The 24808-nt window shown below is 36.1% G+C and overlaps 4 protein-coding genes across 17 annotated transcripts; 2 read left to right on the forward strand and 2 right to left on the reverse strand.

Moving 5' to 3' along the window:
• Positions 1–5929: 5929 nt before the first annotated feature.
• On the forward strand, positions 5930–10082 carry LOC125219383 (uncharacterized). The gene is made up of 5 exons (XM_048121356.2): positions 5930–6449; positions 6827–6930; positions 7192–7368; positions 7560–9478; positions 9759–10082. Exons 1-5 carry the CDS (start codon positions 6274–6276, stop codon positions 9912–9914), a joined length of 2532 nt encoding a protein of 843 aa, XP_047977313.1. The 5' UTR covers positions 5930–6273; the 3' UTR covers positions 9915–10082.
• A 104-nt stretch (positions 10083–10186) lies between these two features.
• On the reverse strand, positions 10187–11604 carry LOC125219385 (uncharacterized). Of its 2 annotated transcripts, none has more exons than XM_089062529.1 (3): positions 11167–11604; positions 10573–10622; positions 10187–10493 (listed from the first exon to the last, which is right to left on the reverse strand). In XM_089062529.1, exons 1-2 carry the CDS (start codon positions 11537–11539, stop codon positions 10594–10596), a joined length of 402 nt encoding a protein of 133 aa, XP_088918655.1. In that variant the 5' UTR covers positions 11540–11604; the 3' UTR covers positions 10187–10493; positions 10573–10593. The 2 variants fall into 2 exon arrangements, with proteins under 2 accessions (XP_088918655.1, XP_047977314.1); XM_048121357.2 differs by having other exon boundaries at positions 10573–10664; positions 11167–11600.
• A 326-nt stretch (positions 11605–11930) lies between these two features.
• On the reverse strand, positions 11931–15007 carry LOC125185385 (putative clathrin assembly protein At5g57200). The gene is made up of 15 exons (XM_048081909.2): positions 14927–15007; positions 14791–14860; positions 14601–14698; positions 14333–14471; positions 14098–14225; positions 13923–14015; positions 13780–13830; positions 13635–13700; positions 13485–13550; positions 13279–13359; positions 13103–13183; positions 12842–13015; positions 12695–12770; positions 12493–12617; positions 11931–12422 (listed from the first exon to the last, which is right to left on the reverse strand). Exons 1-15 carry the CDS (start codon positions 15005–15007, stop codon positions 11997–11999), a joined length of 1755 nt encoding a protein of 584 aa, XP_047937866.2. The 3' UTR covers positions 11931–11996.
• A 583-nt stretch (positions 15008–15590) lies between these two features.
• LOC125217798 (pathogenesis-related homeodomain protein-like) lies at positions 15591–20663 on the forward strand. Of its 13 annotated transcripts, none has more exons than XR_007175810.2 (12): positions 15591–15962; positions 16134–16204; positions 16309–16863; positions 17218–17383; positions 17600–17723; positions 17819–17943; positions 18021–18365; positions 18772–19002; positions 19079–19168; positions 19290–19466; positions 19593–19646; positions 19786–19851. XR_007175810.2 is itself a non-coding variant. In XM_048119336.2 (12 exons), exons 3-12 carry the CDS (start codon positions 16343–16345, stop codon positions 20197–20199), a joined length of 1899 nt encoding a protein of 632 aa, XP_047975293.2. In that variant the 5' UTR covers positions 15596–15962; positions 16139–16204; positions 16309–16342; the 3' UTR covers positions 20200–20663. The 13 variants fall into 13 exon arrangements, 7 of the variants coding, with proteins under 7 accessions (XP_047975293.2, XP_047975294.2, XP_047975292.2 ...); XR_007175811.2 differs by lacking the exon at positions 19290–19466 and adding an exon at positions 20180–20663 and having other exon boundaries at positions 15593–15962; positions 19790–20008; XR_007175812.2 differs by lacking the exon at positions 19290–19466 and adding an exon at positions 20180–20663 and having other exon boundaries at positions 15593–15962; positions 19079–19129; positions 19790–20008.
• The last annotated feature ends 4145 nt before the right edge of the window (positions 20664–24808 follow it).

The raw sequence follows: 24808 nt of genomic DNA on the forward strand, positions 1-24808 counted from the left end.
TTTTAGTTGACAAGATAAACAAAAATAGATTGACACTGACACTACATCAAATTGAACGATGTTAGGCAGAAATCCGACTCTTGCAATTGTATCATAATCAATTACTACTTATTTATTAATAATATCTTGGTCTTTATCTCCAAGTTAATGTGTCAATTTGCACAAGTTGTTGCATACTTTCTAATAACACCTCTGTCTTGATAAAACTGTAGTTAATTATATAAATACAAGGAATTAGTCGTGGTCAATTTAAAACTAAACTACCTTGTAACTTGCAATTTGTAATCTTAAATGACTTTTTGCATTGAACACATTGAGAGCAATAGAAGTATAATTTAAGCTCACATGGCTCTCCTAGAGTGTTAATATAATTATGGGCATGATGTGGGTATACAAATTAAATAGTAGTGGCAAAGCTTCAAACGGTCAAAATGGATTGTAAAAAAAAAAATTAGTTTTTTTGGGTGCTCAATTGGTCGAGTTTAGATAATCAGGTACACAAATGTATAACCAAGTTGGATATTAGGAGAAGTGGACAATTAATTTTCAAGTGTGGGTACTTGATTTTTTCGGGTCAGGTTTACACGGAAATCCCATTTCCCCACCCCTATGTGTGAGTAGGCATAAGATGATCAGTTAATTATTTTCTATATCAAATATAAAAGTTTAATTTATAAATAAATAGAACTATAGGGGAGTGTTAGGGTGTCACCACCTCTTAAAATAACATCATACCACCATTCCTAGCCAATCATTTGTACGTGTGGACGAATAATAAGCTGTCACGAGGCAAAAAAAATTCTGAAAAAGACGGCCAACAATATTTTGTACACTATACATCAATTTTTCTTGGCCAGCAATATCCAACACGCTATACAGCAATTTATAGATTATTGTGTAGCGTTTATAATATTGGTGTATAAGTGGTGTCATTGTGTCACTTTAAAGGGATTGTCATTTTAACACAAACCTAGAACTATATATTTAAAGAACTATTTCTACATTTTTTCAAAATTATTGGAAGACCCACTCAGTCAACGCAACGCCTACACTCCATCAGATTGTGGAAGGAGAAATAATTCATATAATATAATTTGTGAAAGGAAAATTGTGCATGAAAATAATAAAACAGCTGGAAAAAAAATATGTGTGGGGCTTGCAAACGTAGATATTACTTGACAAAATATGGACGTAATTCGAAGATTATTATTCTTATTATTGGATGGAAGCCATCAAAAAAGAAAAATAGAAAAAATTGAGGATTAGCGACAGGACAGCATGCGGTAGCGGTCGCCAAGCTAAGGAAATGTGATAATTAAACTCAATAATAAATATTATGGGCGGCTCGTGATGTCGAATTCGCATGTGGTCATACATACGTCCTCGATCGTCTACAACCGCCATACCAATTCTTTAATAATTACGCCCCTTTTATTCTAAATACTACTAATATTTTTTAGTTGGAACAAACACATTAATTAAAATTAAAATGTTGTTTATAATTGTACTCCACATTGCTGTGCTGGTTTGATCTACATCTCATTAAAAATGCAAAAGTAAATATATTTTCAAAAAAAAATGCTAACTAAATATATGTTAAATCAAGTGAATATTTGGATTTAAAATTTGGTGTTGAACTTGATGATAACATAAATAAAATTTTGAGCGAATTGAAAGTTCAACAATCTAATTGTGAAAAATGATGGAAATTTAAAGATGCGTTTATCTGAAGATTAGGTATGCAATTAACATCATTTGTGTTATTGTATATGAGAGATTATGGAGTTGTTTACCAAGTTTGTTAAGTTCGATTGAGATGCTCAGAGTTAGGTCACAGTCTTTTTTCTATATTTTGGGAACGTAACAAAACATATATTCCAATATTCGTGTATATGGCTTTATCTTTTTGGTTTCTGATTAATTAATTTGACTCTGTGTTGGAGTGTTGGGTCTTAATCAGCCTCCAAAATCAAATAGAGGTGCCGTTTTCTCATTTGTTAACTGCTGTGGAGTAGTGGAAAGCGAAAAATGCCAAATATTAATGATAGATAGGTTAGCATGAAAATAGCCACTATTTTGGTCCACATGACAGCCTGGAATTGATTATCTCAATTTACATTTGATAAATTCAGCCGTCAACACTCATCAACTTAATTAAAATGAATCCCAACTTCTAATTTTATCTCATCTTATATTCTCGATTTACAGTATTATTTATTTTAATTTTACGAATTTTATAATTTTAAAAATTAAAAAAAATTCAAATAAGCTGTTCTATATAGATAGATGTAACTCATGTATGAGTAATGATATGAAATTGTAGAAGATTATTTGGTGTATAAGTTGAAAGGAATGATGATATTGATATGGCATAATTAGGGTATGGATTCCAGATGAGTGTAATCTAGGAAAATAGATACTACATGTATATTTTACAAAAATTGGGTATAATATAGTGAAATATTCTAGATAGACGCACTCAGAAAATATAAAAATTAAAACAACTAAACAAGTAATTCTACGGATCACGAAACTAATATAAACAAAACATTCTCCAAATGTACTACCCCAATATTGCATCGCCGAAAGAATATTAGTTAATGGAGTTAATATATCCATGAACTTTGCGTTTTGCATGTAGATATGATGATATCTTATAGTAGATCAAAGGATAGGGATGGTAAATTGCATGGACTTCATCGTTATCAGGTCAACTTAATAACGACCTAACTCATGAAATAGGTTAATCCGAACTTGATATGTTAAGGAAATTCTCACCCCGAACATGAATACAATACGAACTCGTCATCAATTCAATATGTGTTGACACGACACATAACAATATGATTACTGATTTACACGATTAAAACTTGATTTTATACAATTAAACCGGATTTACATGATAAAAACCTTATTTACACAATTAGAATTTGAATTACATGATTAAATCAGATTTTTAAACTTGATTTACTCAATCAAAACCTGATTTACACAATTAAACTTGATATTACACGATAAAAACATGATTCACACGGATATATAGAATAAAAGTAAAATATAATTTCTAAAAAATAGTTTGAACTTGATATTACACGATAAAAACCTGATTCACATGAATATAGAGAATAAAAGTAAAATATAGTAATTTCTAAAAGTAGTTAAAAGTGATATTATTATTTTTTAAACGGGTTATCCAAAAACTCAACCCGAAACCGATAAGGACATGAAAGCAATTAGAACTGACTCAAACTTATTAATTTCGTGTGTCAAAATTTCCAACCCAAGGCAAGAATGTCCACCAGCAGAGCTATCGACTATACTTTGTGTTAATTTGTAGATGCATCGACGAGTGAGACTAGTTCATATACAAAGGTATGAATTGAATCCCTGAACATTTGATTAATAAATGAAACTCACTCCAATGATCACATCACATGGATTATGTCATTGCCCATGTCTATATTAGAATGCAGAAATTATCGTATCGTGTTGTCATTTGTTTGCACATAATTAATGGAGTAGTAGTGATTTAGTATTAATTTTGAAATGAGATATAGCTGTATCCAAAAGTTCAATATACAACGAACACTATTAGCGGCAAATTCATGGAAACTGAACTTGAAGAACAGAACTTTGTTTTATAAATTAGGACAATTATCTTAGATAAAACGAAAATTCTTTGTCTAGGCTATTTATATATATATGTAATCAGTTAAATTTTTTGATAGAAACGAATGATTGCAGCTATTTGGATTGTGCACAAAAAGAAAAGTTGAGAACATGGGATGGATGTTGGTGAGTGACCCGCAACATGCACATAAAACAATCCAACCTCCATACTCTCATATACTTTACTTCACACAAAAAAACAAATTTATTGTTTACTATCGGAGTATTTTGATAAACTATAAAAAGGATCTAGATATGTGATTTGGTTCTTTTTAATTAGTGGGAATGTAGTTATCTAAATTATAATCATCTTTTATTTAGAGGGGAAGATACACTAAAATCTTCAATGCATTATTCATTTAAAAGAGTAACCAAGCTTGTTTATGAAGATCGGATCTAACTATATTAATCTATAATTGATTATCAGACACCAGAACATGAATATAATAACGGGATTAAGAGATATATTACGAAAAAACGCACAAATAAGTAGGATAGTACCACTATAGAGCCATCACTTGTAACTAGAAATCAAATCTCAAGTGATTCAAAAAATAGATAAAAATTTGATGGATGAAATTGTGTTTAAGATCATTTTACTTTAGGGGTGAAAGGTATTTAATAATTCATTGCAAGTGTCAATCGCGAAATTAATGGAGTAACTTGGTCTTTTCTAGAGTAACTCTGATCTTTCATGATATACTAGTATATACATAATATTCTCTTTCTTCCATCCAAGATGACTCACTTTACTTTTCGATTTGTTCCAAGATGACTTATTACTAAAAATGGAAACATTTTTTATCCCTACTTTATTTTTTCTTTCTTATTTTATTCTCTCCACTTGACATATAAAATAAAGCTATATAAAAATTACTTGTCACTCAAGGAATGAGTCATTTTAATTGGGACTGAGGGAGTAATTATTTCAAAAATATGAAATGGCTTGTTTAATCTAACCGAATAATTGTGTCTCATATATGAAACAATAGTTTCATGTTTCAGATAAACAAACATGATACGTTTCACATGATATGAAAAAAAAATTAACTTTTAGATATATATTAAATGAAATGTTGGACCTATATGAAATGAATTGTTTAACATATATGCTTCACATCTGCAACGGAATACTATATGGAACGCAATACAGACGAATATTTATATAATTCGACTCGCAACCCCATATAATGCTAAGTGCATCGTTTTCATTTTGAAATGACCTAAACTGGTATAGATTATGCATCGTTTCTTCTTAACAATAATTTCATATAGTATATTTTAATAGCTATCGAATTTTGTAAAAATGACCTCAATGAACAATGATCATATTGTGCATTGTTTTCATTCTGAAATGACAGAATATCGGTCCAGATTATACATCATCTTTCTTGAAAAGAATTTCATGTATTTTACTAAGCTATCATATTTTGTAAGAATGACCTTAATGCAATCAATTCATCGTTTTCATTTTGAAATAACCTAAATTTTTAGTGCATATTATGGTACTATCATTTTTTCTTGACAAGAATTTTGTGTATTTTACAAGCTATTGGATTTGACAAAAAAAACAAAATATAAGGACTAGCTAGATAATGAAGTTCAGGGATTATGGAGTAGAAATTTAGAGAGATAATGCCAAGAGTCCAAGACTAAAGGCCTTGGGTTCGAGTCCTCCATGACGCGATCTTTAAATTGAAATTCAATTACCAATAAATTTTTTGTAGCATAGTTATAGTAAATCTCATTACCAAATATAACATGTGCCATAAATATAAGTTTTTTTTAAATCCCTTAAATTAATTTCTAATTTAAGACTTTCGTAAAAAAAATTGGTCAACTTTAGTACCACTACTATTCTTCCTAATCCTGCCTCTGAATTGTACTTATGATTTAATGTCTTTGATCTATTCCGATGGAGGTTTTTTTAGACTCTAATTATTAGGATTTAATTTATTGTATCAAATTCTATACGGGAATATAATTCAGGGACGAATGAGAAAAAGCAAACGAAAATTTGAGGACGGGTGGAAAATATATACTCCCTTGTTCCCCATTCAATTTCATTTTTGCTCCCAACTTATAATTTTTACTACTCTTACTATTTTTGATAATTAATATTCACATTTCACTATTAACATTTTATCAGCACAAAATAAAATAAAGAGTAGTACTAGTGTATTTCCATGAAAGGGAAAATAAAAAACATCCCTTGAAAGTGGAATTATAATAATTGTATAAAACTGGTTGAAAAGGCATTTTCAGCTTATTCTTTTTCCATCCGAAATTCCACTGCTGCGGATTTTCGATGCACCTTCAACTCTCTCTCTACATTTTTGCTGATTTTTCTCTGCTAGTACTCTTTTTCTATTCTCTGTAATTCTTAAACTGCAATATTTCTCGAGAATCGAGATCTATTCAAGGTCTATTACTTGATGATATAGACGAATTTAGTGGGTGTTCCACAATTCTACCAATTTTACCATTTCTAAGACGATTTCTGTCTTAAAAATTGCGATTCGTGTGCTGGATTCTGGATAGTTTGAGCTGGATTGACTGAAAAGTGAAAACAGAGAAAGACAACCGGTGGAAGAAGACTCACACATGTCACAGGTTTCCATAGATACAGAGATAGTTGAAACGGAGTCGTGTTCTGGAGGTTCGCGCCCCTTTAGAAATTTCAGAGGCGTAAGGTGGCGTATTGATTTGGGGATTTTACCATCTTATCCTTCGGCCTCCGTCGACGATCTTCGCCGGATTACCGCTAATTCTCGGAGAAGGTAAACGCATAGCTTTTTGATATTATAAGTCTTAGTTATTATTCGTAGTTTTTTAGACCAATGATTGAAGAGATGTCACTCTTTTCAGTAGGTCATACGAATTTGTCAGTCGTTATTAACTTTTCGCGGTTGTATTTATTATCACCAATTTAATGTCTCGGCGCTTCAATTTTGATCGAGTTTAGCAGGTATTGGGGGGTTTAAAAGGACTAAATCAATCAATCCTTCACAATTTGTACTTATGCTACTCTGTAATTTGATTTAAATCTGAAAGAATATCAATCAAATTGTGGAATCATCTGAAAACTGGAAGTTGGCCACGTTTTTCTCTCCGTTTCTGGTTGATGTAATCTTGAATTGGATTCGTGATGATGCAGGTATGCTGCGTTAAGAAGACAGCTTCTAGTTGATCCACACATACCGAAAGATGGAAGTAGCTCTCCTGATCGTGTCATGGACAATCCACTATCCCAAAACCCAGGTAGGATTTTGATGAGTCTACGTGACTTCTGTTTTCCTGCAATATTATTGACGTCCTGATTCTAGTTTGGGGGATTTTGGTTAGGCATGCCGATTTTCTTTATTTTTACTTGCTGAAATACTAAAATTTGTATTCTTTTCATCAGTGACATAAAAACTCTCACGTTGTCATCTGCCTTGGCTTAGGCTTTCATGTGTTTTGGTCTTGCTGAAATACTTTCTGCGTTACTGAGCTATTTGTAACTGGTGTGCCCTCTCTTAGATAGCATGTGGGGTCGATTCTTCAAAAATGCTGAACTGGAGAGAATGTTGGATCAAGATTTGACGCGCTTGTATCCTGAAAGAGACAGCTATTTCCAGACAAGTGTATGCCAAGGCATATTAAGGCGGATTTTGCTGCTCTGGTGCCTTAGAAACCCAGAATATGGCTACAGACAAGGTAGGTTAATATTGTTTGTATCTGTTCTTTCTGGTCCTCCAGTTTGCGGAAGATGTTTACATTTAGAAGGTTATTGTTAAATGAGACCAATGAGCGTATATTTTTTAAATGTAGTACATTCTGAATTTTGGAAAATTTGTTTAATCTTTTAGCCTTTGGTACTGATGCGTCTCTCTAAACTGTACTTTCAGGCATGCATGAGATCTTGGCTCCCCTGTTATATGTTCTTCATGTTGATGTGGAAAATCTGTCAGAAGTGAAAAGAACATATGCTGACCACTTTGTTGATAAATTTGATGGCTTCTCATTTCATGAAAATGACTTGACATACAAATTTGACTTCAAGAAATTCTCAGACTCCGAGGGAGATAATAATGGATTTGAAAACACTTCTGCAAAAGCTAGTAGTCTCTGTGAACTTGATCCTGAGATTCAAACTACAGTTTTACTAAATGATGCCTATGGAGCAGAAGGTGAACTTGGCATTGTCTTGTCTGAGAAGTTTATGGAACATGATGCCTATTCCATGTTTGATTCTTTAATGAGTGGATCTGGTGGTCCCATAGCAATGGCCAAGTTTTACTCTCATCCTTCTGGAAAGCCACATACCGGACCCCCTCCTGTAATTGAGGCTTCTTCTGCCTTTTATCACTTGCTTTACAATGTTGATTCATCTCTTCATGCTCACCTTGTAGAGTTGGGAGTTGAACCCCAATATTTTGCACTTCGCTGGCTACGGGTATTATTTGGACGTGAATTTTCTTTGGAAGAGCTTCTGGTTATCTGGGATGAAATCTTTGCACATGAAAATACGGTGTCTAGTCCTGCTGTTGCTTGTGATGCTGAATCCAACGTTGCACTTCTCGAGTCACCTAGGGGAGCATTCATATGCGCTTTTGCAGTTTCTATGATACTTAACTTGAGGTCTTCATTGCTTGCCACTGAGAATGCTACTATCTGTCTTCAGAGATTGTTGAATTTTCCTGATGATACTAAACTTGCAAAGCTGTTGGCGAAGGCAAAATCCTTGCATGCCACCGCCAGAGATGCAAACAAGTTAAACCCTGTGCCAATTCAATCTGAGTTATATGACAGAAGGAAGTCAAACGTAACTAGGGGTCATAGCCTTTCTCTGGATTCTTCTTCTCCAAATACTCCTCTAACTGTGGTACCTGATAGCTACTGGGAAGAGAAATGGAGAGTTTTGCATAAAAAAGAAGAAAATAAGCTGAGTGCTGGGGGAGATCAAGTTCCAAATCGCAGAAAAGGTTGGTCCGAAAGAGTAAGACTCCGCTTGTCTAGGACTGAATCCGATCCTTCCCCATCAAAGAAAAATGAAAGAACCAAAATTCCAAAGCCATTTGTGAGGAGAAGTTTGTTGGATGATCTTGCACGACAGCTCGGAGCAGATGAAGATACTAAAGAGGATACAGTGTCTGATGCTGATGTTGGCATCGGGGGTTCGGTGGATGTCAACAGAGAAGATGCAATTGATAAAAACTATGAGAGTTCATCAAGTTCTGCTGGGAGTGAAGACAATTCTTCCAATTTCTCAGAGCCTTCTGGTCCTATTCATAGAAGTAGTGATAATGAGAATGAAGTGGAAAGAAGTAGTGTTGCATCAGACTCATCAATGGATGAAAATGATGCTCGGATATGTGTTAATGGTCCTGAATGCTCCCCTCTGCCTGTCTCGAGTCACCAAGATGGTGCTCCATTTGATGAAAATGAAACTCAGACGTGTGTAGATAATCCTGAATGCTCCCATGTATCTGTCTCAAGCCACCATGACGACGGCTCATCAAACTCAGCAGGAAATGATGAGGCTGTAGGGAAATTAGCTACAGGGATAAAGGAGATTAAACATCTATCTGGGAAGTTTCAGTGGTTATGGAAGTTTGGAAGGAATGTAAACGAGGGCACATCTGTGAGAACTGTGCCTGAGGATGCAAAAGCTTGCGATAATGGAAGTGATCAGAACAATTTTGTTGATATTTCCACTGCCGATGGGTGTAACCGCGCATCTGAAACCAGCAAGGGGGAGACAGTGGACCAAAATTTGAGGGTTAGCTGGAAGAATATTGGTCAATCCATGATTGAGAACATTCAGGTACTTATCTAAACCGTGCTTAAGTTTTTGTGTTAGGGACAAAGGGTCTCAGTACTCTAGTCTAGTTTCTATTGTCATAATTGTCACATTTATTTCTTCCTTGATCTGTTCACATATACTAATTGGGTATGGAAATGAAACTGGGTTTATTTGAGAAATTCAAGGAATTTCATTAAGAGCAGCAAGCTTGACCATGTTGTCTGTAAAAGGTCTTTCCCATGTTTGGTTATATAATCTGTGTAGTGTAGCGACGGCATCTTCTAACATTTGAACCTTGCAGGTGCTCGAGTCTGTGTTCCAGCAGGATCGTGGTGGTCAAGTTGGAGGGTCCTCGGAGAACTTGTCGAAGAATGGTCTTGTCGGTAAAGGACAAGTTACAGCCACGGCTGCACTCAAAGAGCTCAGAAAGATCAGCAATCTTCTCTCGGAGATGTGATTTTGATGCTATTACTAATATGTAAATTTGATTATTAAGTATATCCCTGTCGAGTAAACACAATAAATGGTCCTATTAAGGCTTCTATTGTATCCCATCAAATTTTGTATTACTATTGTGTGGTTGTATATACAAACATTATTGAAATAAAAGTTAATGTTTACCAAATACATATCCAGCAAAAGTTGTGAATTATTTGTAGTCAAACCATCTGTTTCATCCAACAATTTACCCTGACTGGGCTGTATAAGAGTCTGTAGTGCACATTCAGGTGAAAAATAAGTAGAATATATTTCACGAAGTAAAGTTGGTGCGTACAACAACAGCATTCAGTTCTGTAAGACGACATAAATAGAATATTTTTGTGAAAAAGGAGCAATTTATTTAATGAGCTCAGCTTTCATCATACTATATAACTATTTTACTAGAATAACATTAAGTATATACATTCTCTATTCAGGTACTGCTCGAATACACTTTCCCGGGGACATGCTAATGCAAATTCAATCTCTGTTCTTCCTTCAAGTTGACTCTGCCTTCACCTTTTCCATGCTTTTCATATGTACAACTACGGCAACCCTGTCAAAAGAAAAAGGGACAAACTTATTTGAATGATGACCCAAGATCATTAAAGAACACCAAAAGCAACATTCCCAACCTGATGTGAATTGAATGGCAGTCAAGGTTCATCCTTGGAGCTAGAAGTGTCTGAAAGTATAAGCATTGGGATTGGATGTTGTGGTGAAGTACCTAGAGTTGCAAACACCACATTCGCATATTTCAACTAATTTACTTTGTATCGAATTCAAATTAAATATGGTAAAGAAAGAAGTGAGATGTCAGATCTGTGCAAGTCTGCAAGACATGAAGTGCGATGCTTCTAATAAAGCGTAAGAACATGTGGAACAGAGTCTCTAACTAAAGCATGAATATGCCAATAATATCTCCAGAGCATACCTAAAACTATATGACCAGTATCTTAAATAAACATGTTAGAACCTCCCCTACATGTTATCTGTGTATTTGTTTGTAAGGATTAAGCAAGAGATCAAATCCGATACGTTTGGTTTTCGCCACATAACAAGCCCAAATTGTCAATATGAATATCGAACACACCGAAAATCAATAAATAAAAATCACCATCTTATTCCAATTATCCAATTCAAGTTTACCATTCTTAGCATTCTAGAGGGAATCAACTTCAATCGAAATAGGCCAAGATTATGGATTTGATGAAATAGAATTTGATTACCTTGAATAAAATAGGTGGAGGAAGGCCAGCCGTTGGGCGATAAAAGGGACATGTGCTCATCCTCGGACAAGAATGGATGGTGGTTTTTGGAGGCGGCGCGTGGGGGGACCCAATAGGAGTGGCCAGGGAGGAAGGGGAGCCAATCGGGGGCGGCGCGGCGGACGATGATGCTGTGGATGGCGTCCTGGAGCCTCTTAACGCCGAGGGAAACAGCGTCGGGGTCGGGTGAATCGGAGTCGAGGTCGAGGTCGAGGTCGATGAGCTGAGCGCGGGCGGGTTTGGTGGAGCGGTGGCGGTGGTGGGTGATTAGGGCGTTTGAGGGAGCGAGAGAAGCGCGGGCGAGGGATTTGGAGAGAATTCCAGACATAGCCATCTCGATTCTGATGATGAAATTCAAAGAGAGAGAGAGCGACGAATATAAACAAATGGTGGGTGCCAACGGAAGTGGATAAGAGCACGCACGCGGTATATTGCATATCTTTGGTGTATAATTAATGTTCATTTTTAAAATTTGATTATGTAATATTTGGTATTTGGTATTTGGTATTTTAAAATTCTATAACTAATAATTAAAATAGGCTAAGTGTACACCAAAAAACATGTAAATAATGTTTTGTCAAAGGAAAAATGAGTTGGGTTGGGTTAGATCGTGTTCTTAATTTCTCGTCGGTTTCCGATCATGGTTCAAGTTTAACCCATCTTGGGAATCATGAATTTTGTAACACTTGTAACGTAATACTAATACAATTTGAAATATATATCTTGGATATCTATCGTCCAATCAATAAAAGTAAACAAGGCCTTGACGAATAAAGCAGAAGAAGAATGAATTAGATGAATGTATTATTATTATTATTACTCCTATTATTTTCCCCATGTGGCGGCTGTGGAAAGTGGAAGGGATCACTAAAAGGATTGAAGTAGCCTCCCGCCTGTTGAGGAGGAGTTGCATAAGGATTATAGGGTTCCATGCCCGGCACCTCCGGCGTTGGCATAAGTTGATGTTGTTGTTGAAGCATCGTCATTTGCTGACCCTGCTGCGCCATGAGAGCCATTTGCACATTTGTCGGAGGCGGGATGTTGTTTGACATGGCAAAAGGGTCAAAGTGTTGTTGTTGATGATCAAATGGAGTCATTTGCATGCTCTGGTTATATGCGTAGCTCGTGTTGTATCCTGCACTGTGCAGCTCCATGGTTCTCCGAGCCGCAGAGTCTTCGTACAGGCTATCCAGCAGTAGGTTGTCGAAGCCCCCAGCCTGATGACAAAACCATCATAACATTTGCCTCATTATCATCAATTTAATGTGCACCACTAACGTGACATACCATTTGTGGTTGTGCGAGTTGTTGGGGTTTGGTCATATTGCTTGGGGCCTCAACAATAGCCAATTCCCAACCACTTGTGCTTCCAATTTCAGCTAGGGCATTGCTAGATGAAGGTGGATTGGCATCTGCTCAAGACAACCAACTACTATCACTTATTTTAAATTAGATGGAACGACAAATCCCCGAGGCATGCATGACTCACCAGGTTCAAAGATTGCAAGGGCAAATGCATTGTTTTCCTCTATTTTTAAGGCCTCTTCATTTACTTCACTCAAACCCTGCATAACAATTTAGGCTAAAGGATCCTGCAAAATAAATACACTGTACTAGAAATTACAAAGAAACTCACAAGCAGATCAATGGGCTCTTCAGTTTCCTGTGGCGTTGGTTCGGTCTGAAATGGCTCCTCTTCCTCTTCTATGACAGCATCTTCTTCTTCTTTATCTTGAACTTGATTTTCAGTTTCTACTTGAGATTCTTCCTCATCACCTTCTTCTGATTCGTTTTCCGTCTCCCCATACTCCTACACATTATGTGCAAGAATAGCATAATTATGTTATGGCACCATTCATCCTACCTCAGATCTACACTTGTATGATGGTCTTCTCACCAGTCTATTATCCGTTATAGAACTCGTCTGCGGTGCTTCTTTTATATAGTCCTCCATAGTTGCGAGAAACGTTGGGGGAGGCTGAGGCATGCACATAAAAATTATGTTCATGTTACCGAAATATTGACAAGGAGATCACTGATGAATACTCCACAATGAAAAAATAAGGTGGAAACCTGTTTCAGCGTAGGGAAATGAAAGGTTCGAGCAAGATCTAGCGTTCTGCAGAAGCCATAAAAATCAGCAAGATGTGCTGCCTAAACGAACCATGGATCAACAACAAAAAAGAGCACGAACATCAGTTATCAAGTGTTCTATGGCAGTTCATTAGTCTATATTTCTTGGTGGATCCCCATGTGAATATACAAGTGAAGATACGAACCTGTTTTCCCGCCCTTCTGTATATATCAAGAGCCCGAACAGCGTCATGCTTGGGCATGTCAAAAAACTGCAAGAATAGAAAGAGAAATCTTGCTGACTATAAATATGTTTAAGGAACAAATATTTCACAGTATCATAAAATATCACATACCAAATCTACAAGATTGATGATCCCATCATTGATGGAACAATAAATTCTGAAGCTCTCTTTCAAGACCTACATTACAGAAAATCCCACTCGTTTGTGTTAAATATGCACGATTCGTAGGTAAAATTGGAATTGCTCTTTTGCATACCAGGGCCAAAGCATACTGTACTAGATAGTTATGACAGGCTAATCCTTCAGGCTGCAAAGTATTCGCGAAAGTCAGATAGTCTATCGAGGGAACATAAACAGAACAACCATTAGTTAGTTACATGACAAACAATGTTGGCTAACCTGGCAACAGATCAGACGGTAGAGAAGCTGTTGCAACGAAGGTAAATGTTCTAACAATTGTTCACCATTCAAAAATCGTGTCTTACTGTTCATCTGGTGCAACAAAAACCACTGTAATTCATAGCTTTTTTTATTATATAATTGAGCACAATTTCAGGAGAAACACTAGGCATGCCTTGGATGTTTGAGGACCGGGTTTTGATCCTCTATCGCCCTCCAAATCATACTGCAGGGTCTTAAAGCACTCGACTCTTTCCTCTAGATAGAGTGAAAATGTACGGACCCAAGCAGAGCAGTCCCAAGCTACATCAGAACTAGATAAGTATTGACAATGTATCATTGAGTACAAGATTTTCTTTATGATGAAATATGAAAACTAGTGTGATCATGAAGATATGTATACTTCTTACCTAAAGTACTTGTATCATCCTTGAAATTATATAATTGAAATAATTTTCCTCTTTGCGAGTAACGTACTAATTCTTCTTTGAATGCAGGATCCCCTTCTCTAAGAGTCCTATGAACAACTATCAAAGTCTTTATTGCAACCTGAAATGAGCTCAATCATCAATATTGTATAGACTTCATAATTAGCCTTTGCATAATAAACCTACAACTTGATTATAATGAAATCAAATGAAATTTGCAGTTGAAAGAATAAAAGTCGAAAGAGCATACGATCCAGTTGCGCGTCTTGGACAATCTTCGGCATAGCGCATGGATGCAATAGCCTACATCGGCCCGTGGGCGGTTTGCTGATATTGCTGCAAGTATCTCTACATAGCACAAGAAAACTAACGTGAGAAAATCAAGTAGCAAATAAACATGGAAAAAGGCATTAAAAAAGAGATTGAATGAATGCACTTACTTACGACATGTCTTTCCTTTGGGGGGCATTCAACGTGGTTGGTAGCCTTGACAATTGCAACATCCAACACCTTGAAACATATACAAATTTTGAGAGGAAAATTGGTTGAATAAATCCAATGAAATATGTTGAGTACCTTAAAGTCACTATTGAGACTGGCTAGACCAACTTTGGTGGAGTCCTTTAGTGCTCCATAGGCTTTTCTAAAGCTTTCCATCTCATATCATTCTTCATCACAACAAACATGTCACAGATCCCAGAAACACACAAACAAAATCAACTTTGACAAATTCTTCCTCTCTATTTTTGCGTAAACTCATTTCAATAATGACCAAAATAGATTCAAATCTAGATTCTCTCTCTTACCAAAGTTGGCCTAACCAATTTCTCTCTTCCGAATATGCCACCACTTGTTCCCTCCTAAATAAATTTGTTTTGATGTAGGAGTACTAATTAAACCTTGCTTAAAAATTTATAACCAAAACATATCAAATCACACATCAATTTAAAATAACATTATTGGCGTACATTATTTTAGCAAAATCAATAAATAAACATAATTTTGATTAGAATCATGCATTCCTTAGTAAAACCTCAAAACTAATCATTTGTGGATCTGGTGGGAAATAAAGTCAATAATTAGTCTTTTGATGCGTGTACACCCACATCCAATATAAAGTTGCCAATTGATATTTATTGGTGGAAATATTTAATAAACAGTTTTAATCAAGATCAATTCCATGATACCTAATGTGAAGAGGTTAAGCTTAAAGTTTGGAAACCCCAAATTCCTATCAAAATGCATGTAGGAAATTGTCATAAATCAAGTTCTTCATTAATCCAAAAAGTATCTATCCATTAAAATATTTGTGATTCGGTTCTTAATTAACAAACATTTCTTTATTTTATTTAACAAGGTACAAATAAAGTAATGCCATTAATTAACATGATTCAGTTGGCTGGCCGTGAACGACAATAGCGCCGGCGAGTTGCTCCGCCGCACCAGATTCAACTATGTTCAAATATTTGAATTCAACTTCCCTACTGTCTATCGATTCAATTACTTCATCAATTCTACTCATGATTTAAGATTCTTCCTCTCTCCTAGTTATCCACTATCCGTCTGATTCATGAGGTTCCGATCGCTTCTCCATTCTCTGTTTTTTTCTGAGGTGATCAATTCTTTCCTGTTCTGCTCGTTTGACTCAACATGAATATTTATTATCTTTAGCATTTTGGTTGGAAATCTGGATTAATTTTTTGTCGGGGGATTTATGGTTCTGTGAGTTAAATTTGAATTCCATGTAGCTGATCAAATGTTTGGAATTTGATTGTTGATTCAGAGTAGGTCATTATTCAAGTGATCGTAGCTACTGAATTGGGATTTGTTTGGTTGAAGTTTGGGGAGCTAATGGTATTTATGCCTAGATATTTATTGTAAAAATGTTTCCTGATACTGAAGTTTATTAGTTTCTATTGATCTTATCCATGTCTGTTTTTCCTTGTATGAATTCTCAGTTTTGATGCTGACACTTCATATTGTATATTCAATATGCCTGGGGCGGCCAAAAGGGCAACTCGTAAGAAGCTGCATTTGGAAGATGATGAAAGAACTTTAGAAAACTTGAAACGAGAACTAAAACCTCTATACAGGCCTCACGCTTCGAAATCTAAAAATAAAGCACGGGAAATAAAATCCGGCACCAAAGCTCACTCATCCTTATCTAGGTGTAAAGGCAAGAGCTCAGGAAAAGATGATGAAAATGTGAGCTTGAAGAGGAGAAAGGTTGTCAAGAAAACCGTTGTGAATAGGACCATAACCTCCAAGAAGCAACCATCTTTGGGTGTTCTCAAAGATAATTCTACTAATGTTAGCTCAAAGGAGGGTGATAAAGCAGATGATAAATATGGAATATCGCGAAAACCAAAGAGAAGGAGAAAGAAGACAAAAAACAACATGGAGCTCGATGACGCTTCTCGCTTGCAAAGGAGGACAAAATACCTATTAATAAAAGTGAAGCTGGAGCAGAATCTAATTGATGCATACTCTACAGAAGGTTGGAAAGGTCAGAGGTATAATATCATGCCCCATTTTTAAAATCTAAACTGCCTACTTGTAGATGCAATTTTGTTTATGTATTGCTGTACATCCCTGCTGTCAAAGTACTATGTTAGTCTGAGGGAGTAATTTTAAAGTAGAGAAGGTCTGGGTGAAATATGAAGAATGGATAACTGATAGCATACAGCTTAAACATTTTCTTTGTATTGATTTGAAAGTAAAATTGGTTTCCTTCATGAGAAGAATCAGCTGTGTATTACATTTGTTCAGGATCAATTACATTCAACTACATTTCTTATCTCATTCTTTCATAGGCATGTACTGCATGCTACTAATTACTTACATGAAGTGACTTTTTTTCCCACCAGTCGAGAAAAGATTAAACCAGAGAAAGAACTACAAAGAGCCAAACAACAGATATTCAAGTGCAAACTAGGGATACGAGAAGCCATCCGTCAATTGGATTTGCTAAGCTCGGAAGGGCGTATTAATGATTCCGCGGTTGCTCCTGATGGATCTATGCACCATGAACATGTCAGCCCCCTTTTCTTTCTTCATGTAATTTGGGGGGATATATGAAATGAAATGACATATGTTTGGCAACTGATATCTTGACTGCCAAACCATAATCTATTAGTGACTTTGTCATATTTGGAAGTAAATAATCTATTGGGGAATTCCTCTACATATCTACAAACATAACATCTTTCCTTCACTAGATTCATGGCATTCTTATTTTTTAATACTCAGATAATCTGTGTCAAATGTAAGTTGTGTGAAGCACTCCCAGATAATCGCATCATCCATTGTCATGGGACATGCAATTGTGCTTTTCACCAGAAGTGCATGGATCCTCCATTGTCACCAGAAAATAGTGAGCTTAATCTTTGTTGTTTCTTGTTGATCAATATTCATACCTTTACAGTAGCATATGCCAAATTCTGTTTTACTTTGTAATGATGAAGTTAGCAATGTTGCTAGTTCCTCCAGGGGACGAAGGGTGGTTTTGCAAATTCTGTAAGAAAAAGACAGAGATACTGGAAGCAACGAATGCGCACCTTGGGACTCATTTTCCCTTGGATAGTAATTGGCAGGTAGGCTGTTTTGTAACCAGTCGCATTGATATGTCATCATCCATAATTTGATACATTGGCATCTAGAATTGTAACAGGATGTTTTCAAGGAAGAAGCTGAATTACCTGATGGTGTAAACTCTGTGTTGTTCCAAGAAGAGGAATGGCCATCGGATGATTCTGCAGATGATGACTATGATCCAGATAGAAATGAGTGCAGCTGCAGTGGCAATATGTCTACGTCCAAATCTGATGCTTCTCAGTATAGTTCCAGTTTCCTGGGTTCGCTTGAGGATGAAGATGAGAGATTTGAAGTGAGAAGCAATAGATCTTTTGATGAAAATCTAGAGTCAATTGGAGCAGACACTGATGAGATACACAATGGTGGAGTTGTATCCCATCCTAGACAGAGACCAGCTGTCGACTATATCGAGTTATACAATGTAAGGGATCAAGATTTGCTCTACACAGCTATACTTCTTGGTGAATAATGATTGATCTGTGCTTGCTTAATGTACTTAATCTTGAAAGCCCCAGAATCTTCTGAAAATCTGCAATCTCGATGATCGGGGAAGTCTTTATATTCACTAAATTCTTTGAAGGGGATGGGTTTTTTATCTGAATAATTGAATGATTTCCTTTGCTTGTTTATAGAGATAAGAAGAATCTTTCGCCATTTGAAATCTATATGTTTGTATTCAGCCATTAAGCACCTTTTTATTTGGAGAACAAACCATTAAACACTTAGATGAGTTTAATATCTTGATATTTTTTCTTTACCTCCCATAAATATATAGGAATTCCGGAAACCATATTGTCAGGCATGAGATTTTGCTCCATTGCCTTTAGGAAATGTTCGGAAAGAATCCTACCGAAAGTGAACAAATCAGTGAAGATGAAGACTGGGGTCCCACAAAAAGAAAGCGGAAAGCAAAGGAGACTAATGCTGCCAGCACTTTGATGGCTCTAGGTGAAACTGATAACAAATTCTCTGTAGAAACTCTTTCATATTTGAAAGAGAAACAGTTAACCAAGAAGATGAGAAGACCAATTTGCAGACTCCCGCATGTTGCAGTTGAGGTAACATTGATTCTGTTTTCTTAGTACTTACAATCAATTCACCAGGTATGCTCATTATTTGTTGTTATCTTTTCAGAAGCTTCGACTTGTTTTTTCTGAGAATGAACTTCCAGAAAGAGCAGTAAGAGTGAGTCTTTCAGAGCAGCTAGGCCTAGAACTTGAGAAGGTTATGGCTTGTTAAATTTGGAAAGAATTAAATGTGAACAAATTAAAAAGGAGATTATACAAATTTCAGACGAAGTTCTTAAAAACAACATTTATTTGCTAAAATTGTTAAAAATTTGCAGACTTCATTATTATTTCCAGTGAAGTTCATCCACAGCTTGCTAAGTTGTCTGCAATACGAGATAAGATATTTAATTGGGCTGTTGAATATATACAATCTCATCTTGGGTGTGCTAATCATGAACTACACCTACAAGGAAATCAGAGTAGCCACAGAGAAGGGGCAAAGGAGATGACCAGTTATGCCAATCAATATACTGACTTGCCAAACATAGATCCATCAAAAGAGAGACATATGTAGAAGCATGGAATATTTAATGTCAACTGTGTGTGATCCATAATTACTTATTTTTTTGCATTTGTAGGTGAACAAATGGTTCAAGAATGCACGCTACCTAGCATTGAAAGAGAGAAAGCAAGTAAGTACCTGTTTAAGATCTTGGTATATATATTTTCTTTGTATTTTGTCATGCCTCAAGTGAAATCGTTATACCGTGGATTAAGCATGCATGTTTGGATCTGAAGTTGGAATAATTGATAAGCAATGACTCTGAATAGACAGGAAGAGCAGAAGTTGCAGTCAGCCCTGGTATTCAAAAGGAATCCTCATCAGATACTGAAGAGGGTGTTTGGGATCAAATCTCATCAAGGAACGGTACTGCACCAGTAAAGTCTAAGATCTCAAAAGGGTTTCCTCAACAAAGGAATACACACTTGCTGAACCATTCTTACAAGATAAAGCAGCAACGGAAACCTTTTACAATCAGCAATCAGAAACCAGGTATTATGGGGCTAAACCCTTAACAGGAATATTCTAGAAAAGTCACAACTGCATATTTGATTCGTCATATTCTGTATCATCTATGGAATATCATTTTTATGGGGACGGGGGGAGGTTTACTTGCACCACAATATGCAAGGACATTTTATTCATTGAAACTGGCTGCTGTAGATGAGTGTGGATCTTGGTGATGATGTGAGCCTGAAACATGTAAGAAACAAAGCGAAGGAAGCCAAGAAGAAATTGGATTGCAAAAGCCAGGGTGGTATGCTGGAAGCAGAAAAGAAGATGAAAAGGCTCTGTGAAATTAAGAGCAGAGTAGAGAAACTGCACCAACTTCTTCTTGAACTTCCATGTTCGAGGATAGGCAAAGCTAGGGGAAATAACTCAGGTGACCGATCTCTTCTTTTTGTACCAATAGCAGAATTAAAGGAGAAAAGGTGACCATATTTTCCCTTCATTATTACTTTTATTTTTACTGAACTATGCTTTTGTTTCTCTGCAATTAGAGAGAAAAGAGTCATTTTTTTGTGAATAGATAGGCATCTCAAGACATTTCTGTAGTTGTACATAATTGTGTGCGGCCATGTGTTATTAGATGAAGTGATGAACATCAGCAATGAGTTTATATAGATGAAAGCTTTTCTAGGTGTAATTTTTCTAATGCTTTTGTTAGTGTCACCAACTTGTGCTGTAATAATTTTCGTTATTCTAACATGAGCTTTAATAATTTTCAAATGTATCCCGAGTTTTATAAAAATATCTGTTGAATTGTGTGAAAATGAATGGTGTGGTGGTGAGGACACATTGAAATGCAGAAATTCGCAATATAAATAAACAATAGATCACAACACCTAGGCAGAGAAACAAAACCAATGGCTAATTTGGAAATTGGAGGCGTCGCAATATTTGTTTTGGATCGATTTTCTATCTTCGAGAAGGTTCAAAATGGCCACAAAACATGCTCTTTCACACTATACGGCGATAGTGTATCTATAAATAAACAAACATTGAGTGATAAATGAAGAAAGAGGGCGTGTTAATTGAATGCATGTACTATTGTTTTTGCTAAATGGAAATACGAAAAGGGCCAAATTTTGTATAAGAAGCCGGAAAAGTAATGCTTTTAGAAGTGTTAATACTCATCTTTCAGATTATTTAACAATATTGAACAACGTAACATTCATTATTGGCTGAATAATAAAAAATATCACTGCAAACAATTACTCCGTGTATTCCACTACAAATGATTGATATTCTTTTTTTTTTTCGTTACACTATAAAGCGATCGGTTTTCAATTTTAGCAAAAAGAATACATTCATTCTATCTTATTCTCTATTGAATTCTCTATCTTACGTTATTCTCTCTCCACTTAACTTAATAAATTTCTTAAATCTCATGCAAAAATAATAATAATCACTTAATAGTGAGGCGGGGGAAGTAAAACAAGGCTAGTTCGTTGGATAAAATATTAGAAAAACATTCAAGTCAATTACTCTCAACTTCTAGAATTTTGTGAGTTTAGCTACTTAGACCATTTCTAACCATACACCAAAATCCATTTTTAATGTAAAAATGATATCCAAAAATACATCAAACTTAAACCCATTTTTGAGTTTTTCTACGGAACAACACCAAAAATTTACTATATGAGATATTGCAATTCGTCCATTATTATTTTTATTTATTTAGTGCGAATTAAAACATGAACAACAAATTACAATAACAAATGAAGATGCTCTCTAGAATATTTGACTTGATATGTCGCTATAAAGAATGAAAATGCTCATCTAGAACTTCGAAATGCGCTAGTTGCTAGTTGATAATTCGTGGGAACAATACCCAAATCTTGATGAAATTACAGAAACTGGGACTGCAATCTTGATGAAATTCACTCGCTTCACTCTAATTGTATTGACTTATCACAGTTGCTCAGCTCATTGTTCCAGTCGATAAACCGAATCCAAACAAATACCATTACAACAACTATCTCCTGTGAGCTCAACCGCTCAAGTATTTGCACTTCAACCCTCGGTCTCTTTCAATATTCATTAAGCTTCCACAAGCTCAACATAATTTAAAATTACAAAAGTTCAATTTTTATAATTATTTCATTAGTATAACATTTTTCAACACTTGCATGTATTGATTTTAATGAAGTGATTTTGAAATATACTCCATTAGTTTAGAAGATTAGATTATATGATAATGTGACCCTAAATATATACTTTTGACATAAATTGTCAAAAGTATATATTTAGGGTCAATTTATGGAGTACATTTTTATTAATGTACATATAAGATTGAATTTCGTGCAATTTTATTGATTGATTAGCCTACAACTTAATTGTAGAAATATTCAAATTCATTTCAGCTAAATATAAATCATCAACACAAACTAATTAAATTGCCACAATATTCAAATTGATTTCACAAAAATTTTATGTCAAATTAACTTCAAACATTTAATGAAACACGTATTACTATGTCAAGAAATTAATAGCCTTTATTTATTTGAAGCTATTACAATGATAATCAACTAAACTTTTATTTAAAAATACTATGCTTTTGACTTTAAAGGGCATTATCATGACCATGGTGTTTTGGAGAATGATCATGACCACAATGACTTGGAGGATAAGCATTTTGAGCAGGGGCAGGAGCATGATCATGATTTGGAGAATGAGCATGTTGAAGAGCAGGGGCAGGAGCATGATCATGGTATTTTAGAGAATGGGCATGTTGAGGAGCAGAGGCAGGAGCATGACCATGGTGTTTTGGAGAATCAGCATGACCATTGTGTCTTGGAGAATCAGCATGTTGAGGAGCAGGAGCAGGAGCATGATCATGATGTTTTGGAGAATGAGCATGTTGAGGAGCCGGGGAAGGAGCATGATCATGGTGTTTTGGAGAATGAGCATGTTGAGGAGCCGGGGAAGGAGCATGATCATGGTGTTTTGGAGAATGAGCATTTTGAGGAGCAAGGACAGGAGCATGACCATGGTGTTTTGGAGCATGAACATGTTGAGGAGCAGGGGCAGGAACATGTTGAGGAGCAGGGGCAGGAGCATGATCATGATGTTTTGGAGAATGAGCATGTTGAGGAGCAGGAGTAGGAGCATGATCATGGTGTTTTGGAGAATGAGCATGTTGAGTGGCAGGGGCAGGAGCATGACCATGGTGTTTTGGAGAATCAGCATGACCATTGTGTCTTGGAGAATGATCATGTTGAGGAGCAGGGGCAGGAGAATGATCGTGATGTTTTGGAGAATGATCATGTTGAGGAGCCGGGGAAGGAGCATGATCGTGATGTTTTAGAGAATGAGCATGTTGAGGAGCCGGGGAAGGAGCATGATCATGGTGTTTTGGAGAATGAGAATGTTGAGGAGCCGGGGCAGGAGCATGATCATGGTGTTTTGGAGAATGAGCATGTTGAGGAGCCGGGGCAGGAGCATGATCATGGTGTTTTGGAGAATGAGCATGTTGAGGAGCCGGGGCAGGAACATGATCATGGTGTTTTGGAGAATGAGCATGTTGAGGAGCCGGGGTAGGAGCATGATCATGGTGTTTTGGAGAATGAGCATGTTGAGGAGCCGGGGTAGGAGCATGATCATGGTATTTTGGAGAATGAGCATGTTGAGGAGTAGGGACAGGAGCATGACCATGGTGTTTTGAAGAATGAGCATGTTGAGGAGTCGGGGCAGGAGCATGATCATGGTGTTTTGGAGAATGAGCATGTTGAGGAGCTGGGGTAGGAGCATGATCATGGTGTTTTGGAGAATGAGCATGTTGAGGAGCAGGGACGAGAGCATGACCATGGTGTTTTGGAGCATGAGCATGTTGAGGAGACGGGGTAGGAGCATGATCATGGTGTTTTGGAGAATGAACATGTTGAGGAGCATGGTGTTTCGGAGAATGAGCACGTTGAGGAGCAGGAGCATGACCATGATATCTTGGAGGATGAGCATGTTGGTCGTGTTCTTGGTGGTGAGGAGGATGAGCGTGGTGGGCATGTGGAGATGGAGCATGGTGATGAGGAGAATAGGCGTGGTGGGCATGAGGAGATGGGGCATGGTGACTAGGAGGATGACTATGATGAGCATGAGGAGATGGAGCATGGTGATGGTGGTGGCCGTGGTGGGAAGGAGGGCAAACATACTCATGTTTGTGGTGAGGAGAGGGAGCATGATGGTGGTGGTGATGCTTGATTTGTGAACCAATATTCAACATCACGCCACCTTCTAGTTCACGAGCAAGAGAAGGGGTATTAGTAATAGCCAAGAGCCCAAAAAACAACACAAGACCATGGACATTTGACATTTTTGTTTGTTAATTTGCTATGTTGCTTGAGAAATTAGTAATGCATGCATTGCTTTATATATGAGTTAATGTCTTAATTTTCCACTATTGTTGCCCTTAATTTTAGATACCTTTCGTTTTTGGAAAATTTGACTCATAGAGTAAGATTTATAATTTTATTATTTTAATTTCTAAATATAAAATGAGATTAACATATTTGGATTGCAGATCTTAACTTATTTAGAGCAAAATACATAATTTCTATTAATTAGTTTGTTGTATTCCAGTCAATAAGCTTGATGGCCAATGATATCCTATTATCATTTAATGGCTAACATTAATTAAATTTCCCAAAACAAATGTATTTTCCTATAATATTGTTGAAAAACATTCAATTCGCGATAGACCATATATAGTTATTTAGATCTTTTATATATATAAAAAAAAGATAAAATTAATTGACTCCTTTTTTTATATTGATGGCTTTAAATCCATCGAAT

This window comes from Salvia hispanica, chromosome 1 (assembly GCF_029641045.1).
Source record: "Salvia hispanica isolate PSC_SH4W2 chromosome 1, Shi_PSC_v1, whole genome shotgun sequence".
Taxonomy (NCBI): Eukaryota; Viridiplantae; Streptophyta; class Magnoliopsida; order Lamiales; family Lamiaceae; genus Salvia; species Salvia hispanica.

What these genes read in the sequence shown, in the direction of transcription:
- LOC125185385 (XM_048081909.2), bottom strand. Translation starts at nt 15,007, where the DNA reads ATGGAAAGCTTTAGAAAAGCCTATGGAGCACTAAAGGACTCCACCAAA. An exon ending in GGATGATACAAGTACTTTAG is followed by an intron (nt 14,226 to 14,332) that starts GTAAGAAGTATA and finishes GTTCTGATGTAG; the next exon opens with CTTGGGACTGCTCTGCTTGG. An exon ending in TACAGTATGCTTTGGCCCTG is followed by an intron (nt 13,701 to 13,779) that starts GTATGCAAAAGA and finishes TCTGTAATGTAG; the next exon opens with GTCTTGAAAGAGAGCTTCAG.
- LOC125219385 (XM_048121357.2), bottom strand. Translation starts at nt 11,539, where the DNA reads ATGGCTATGTCTGGAATTCTCTCCAAATCCCTCGCCCGCGCTTCTCTC. An exon ending in CTCCACCTATTTTATTCAAG is followed by an intron (nt 10,665 to 11,166) that starts GTAATCAAATTC and finishes TTGCAACTCTAG; the next exon opens with GTACTTCACCACAACATCCA.
- LOC125219383 (XM_048121356.2), top strand. Translation starts at nt 6,274, where the DNA reads ATGTCACAGGTTTCCATAGATACAGAGATAGTTGAAACGGAGTCGTGT. An exon ending in TCCACTATCCCAAAACCCAG is followed by an intron (nt 6,931 to 7,191) that starts GTAGGATTTTGA and finishes GCCCTCTCTTAG; the next exon opens with ATAGCATGTGGGGTCGATTC. An exon ending in CCATGATTGAGAACATTCAG is followed by an intron (nt 9,479 to 9,758) that starts GTACTTATCTAA and finishes TGAACCTTGCAG; the next exon opens with GTGCTCGAGTCTGTGTTCCA.
- LOC125217798 (XM_048119336.2), top strand. Translation starts at nt 16,343, where the DNA reads ATGCCTGGGGCGGCCAAAAGGGCAACTCGTAAGAAGCTGCATTTGGAA. An exon ending in TCCATTGTCACCAGAAAATA is followed by an intron (nt 17,724 to 17,818) that starts GTGAGCTTAATC and finishes TGATGAAGTTAG; the next exon opens with CAATGTTGCTAGTTCCTCCA. An exon ending in CATTGAAAGAGAGAAAGCAA is followed by an intron (nt 19,647 to 19,785) that starts GTAAGTACCTGT and finishes GACTCTGAATAG; the next exon opens with ACAGGAAGAGCAGAAGTTGC.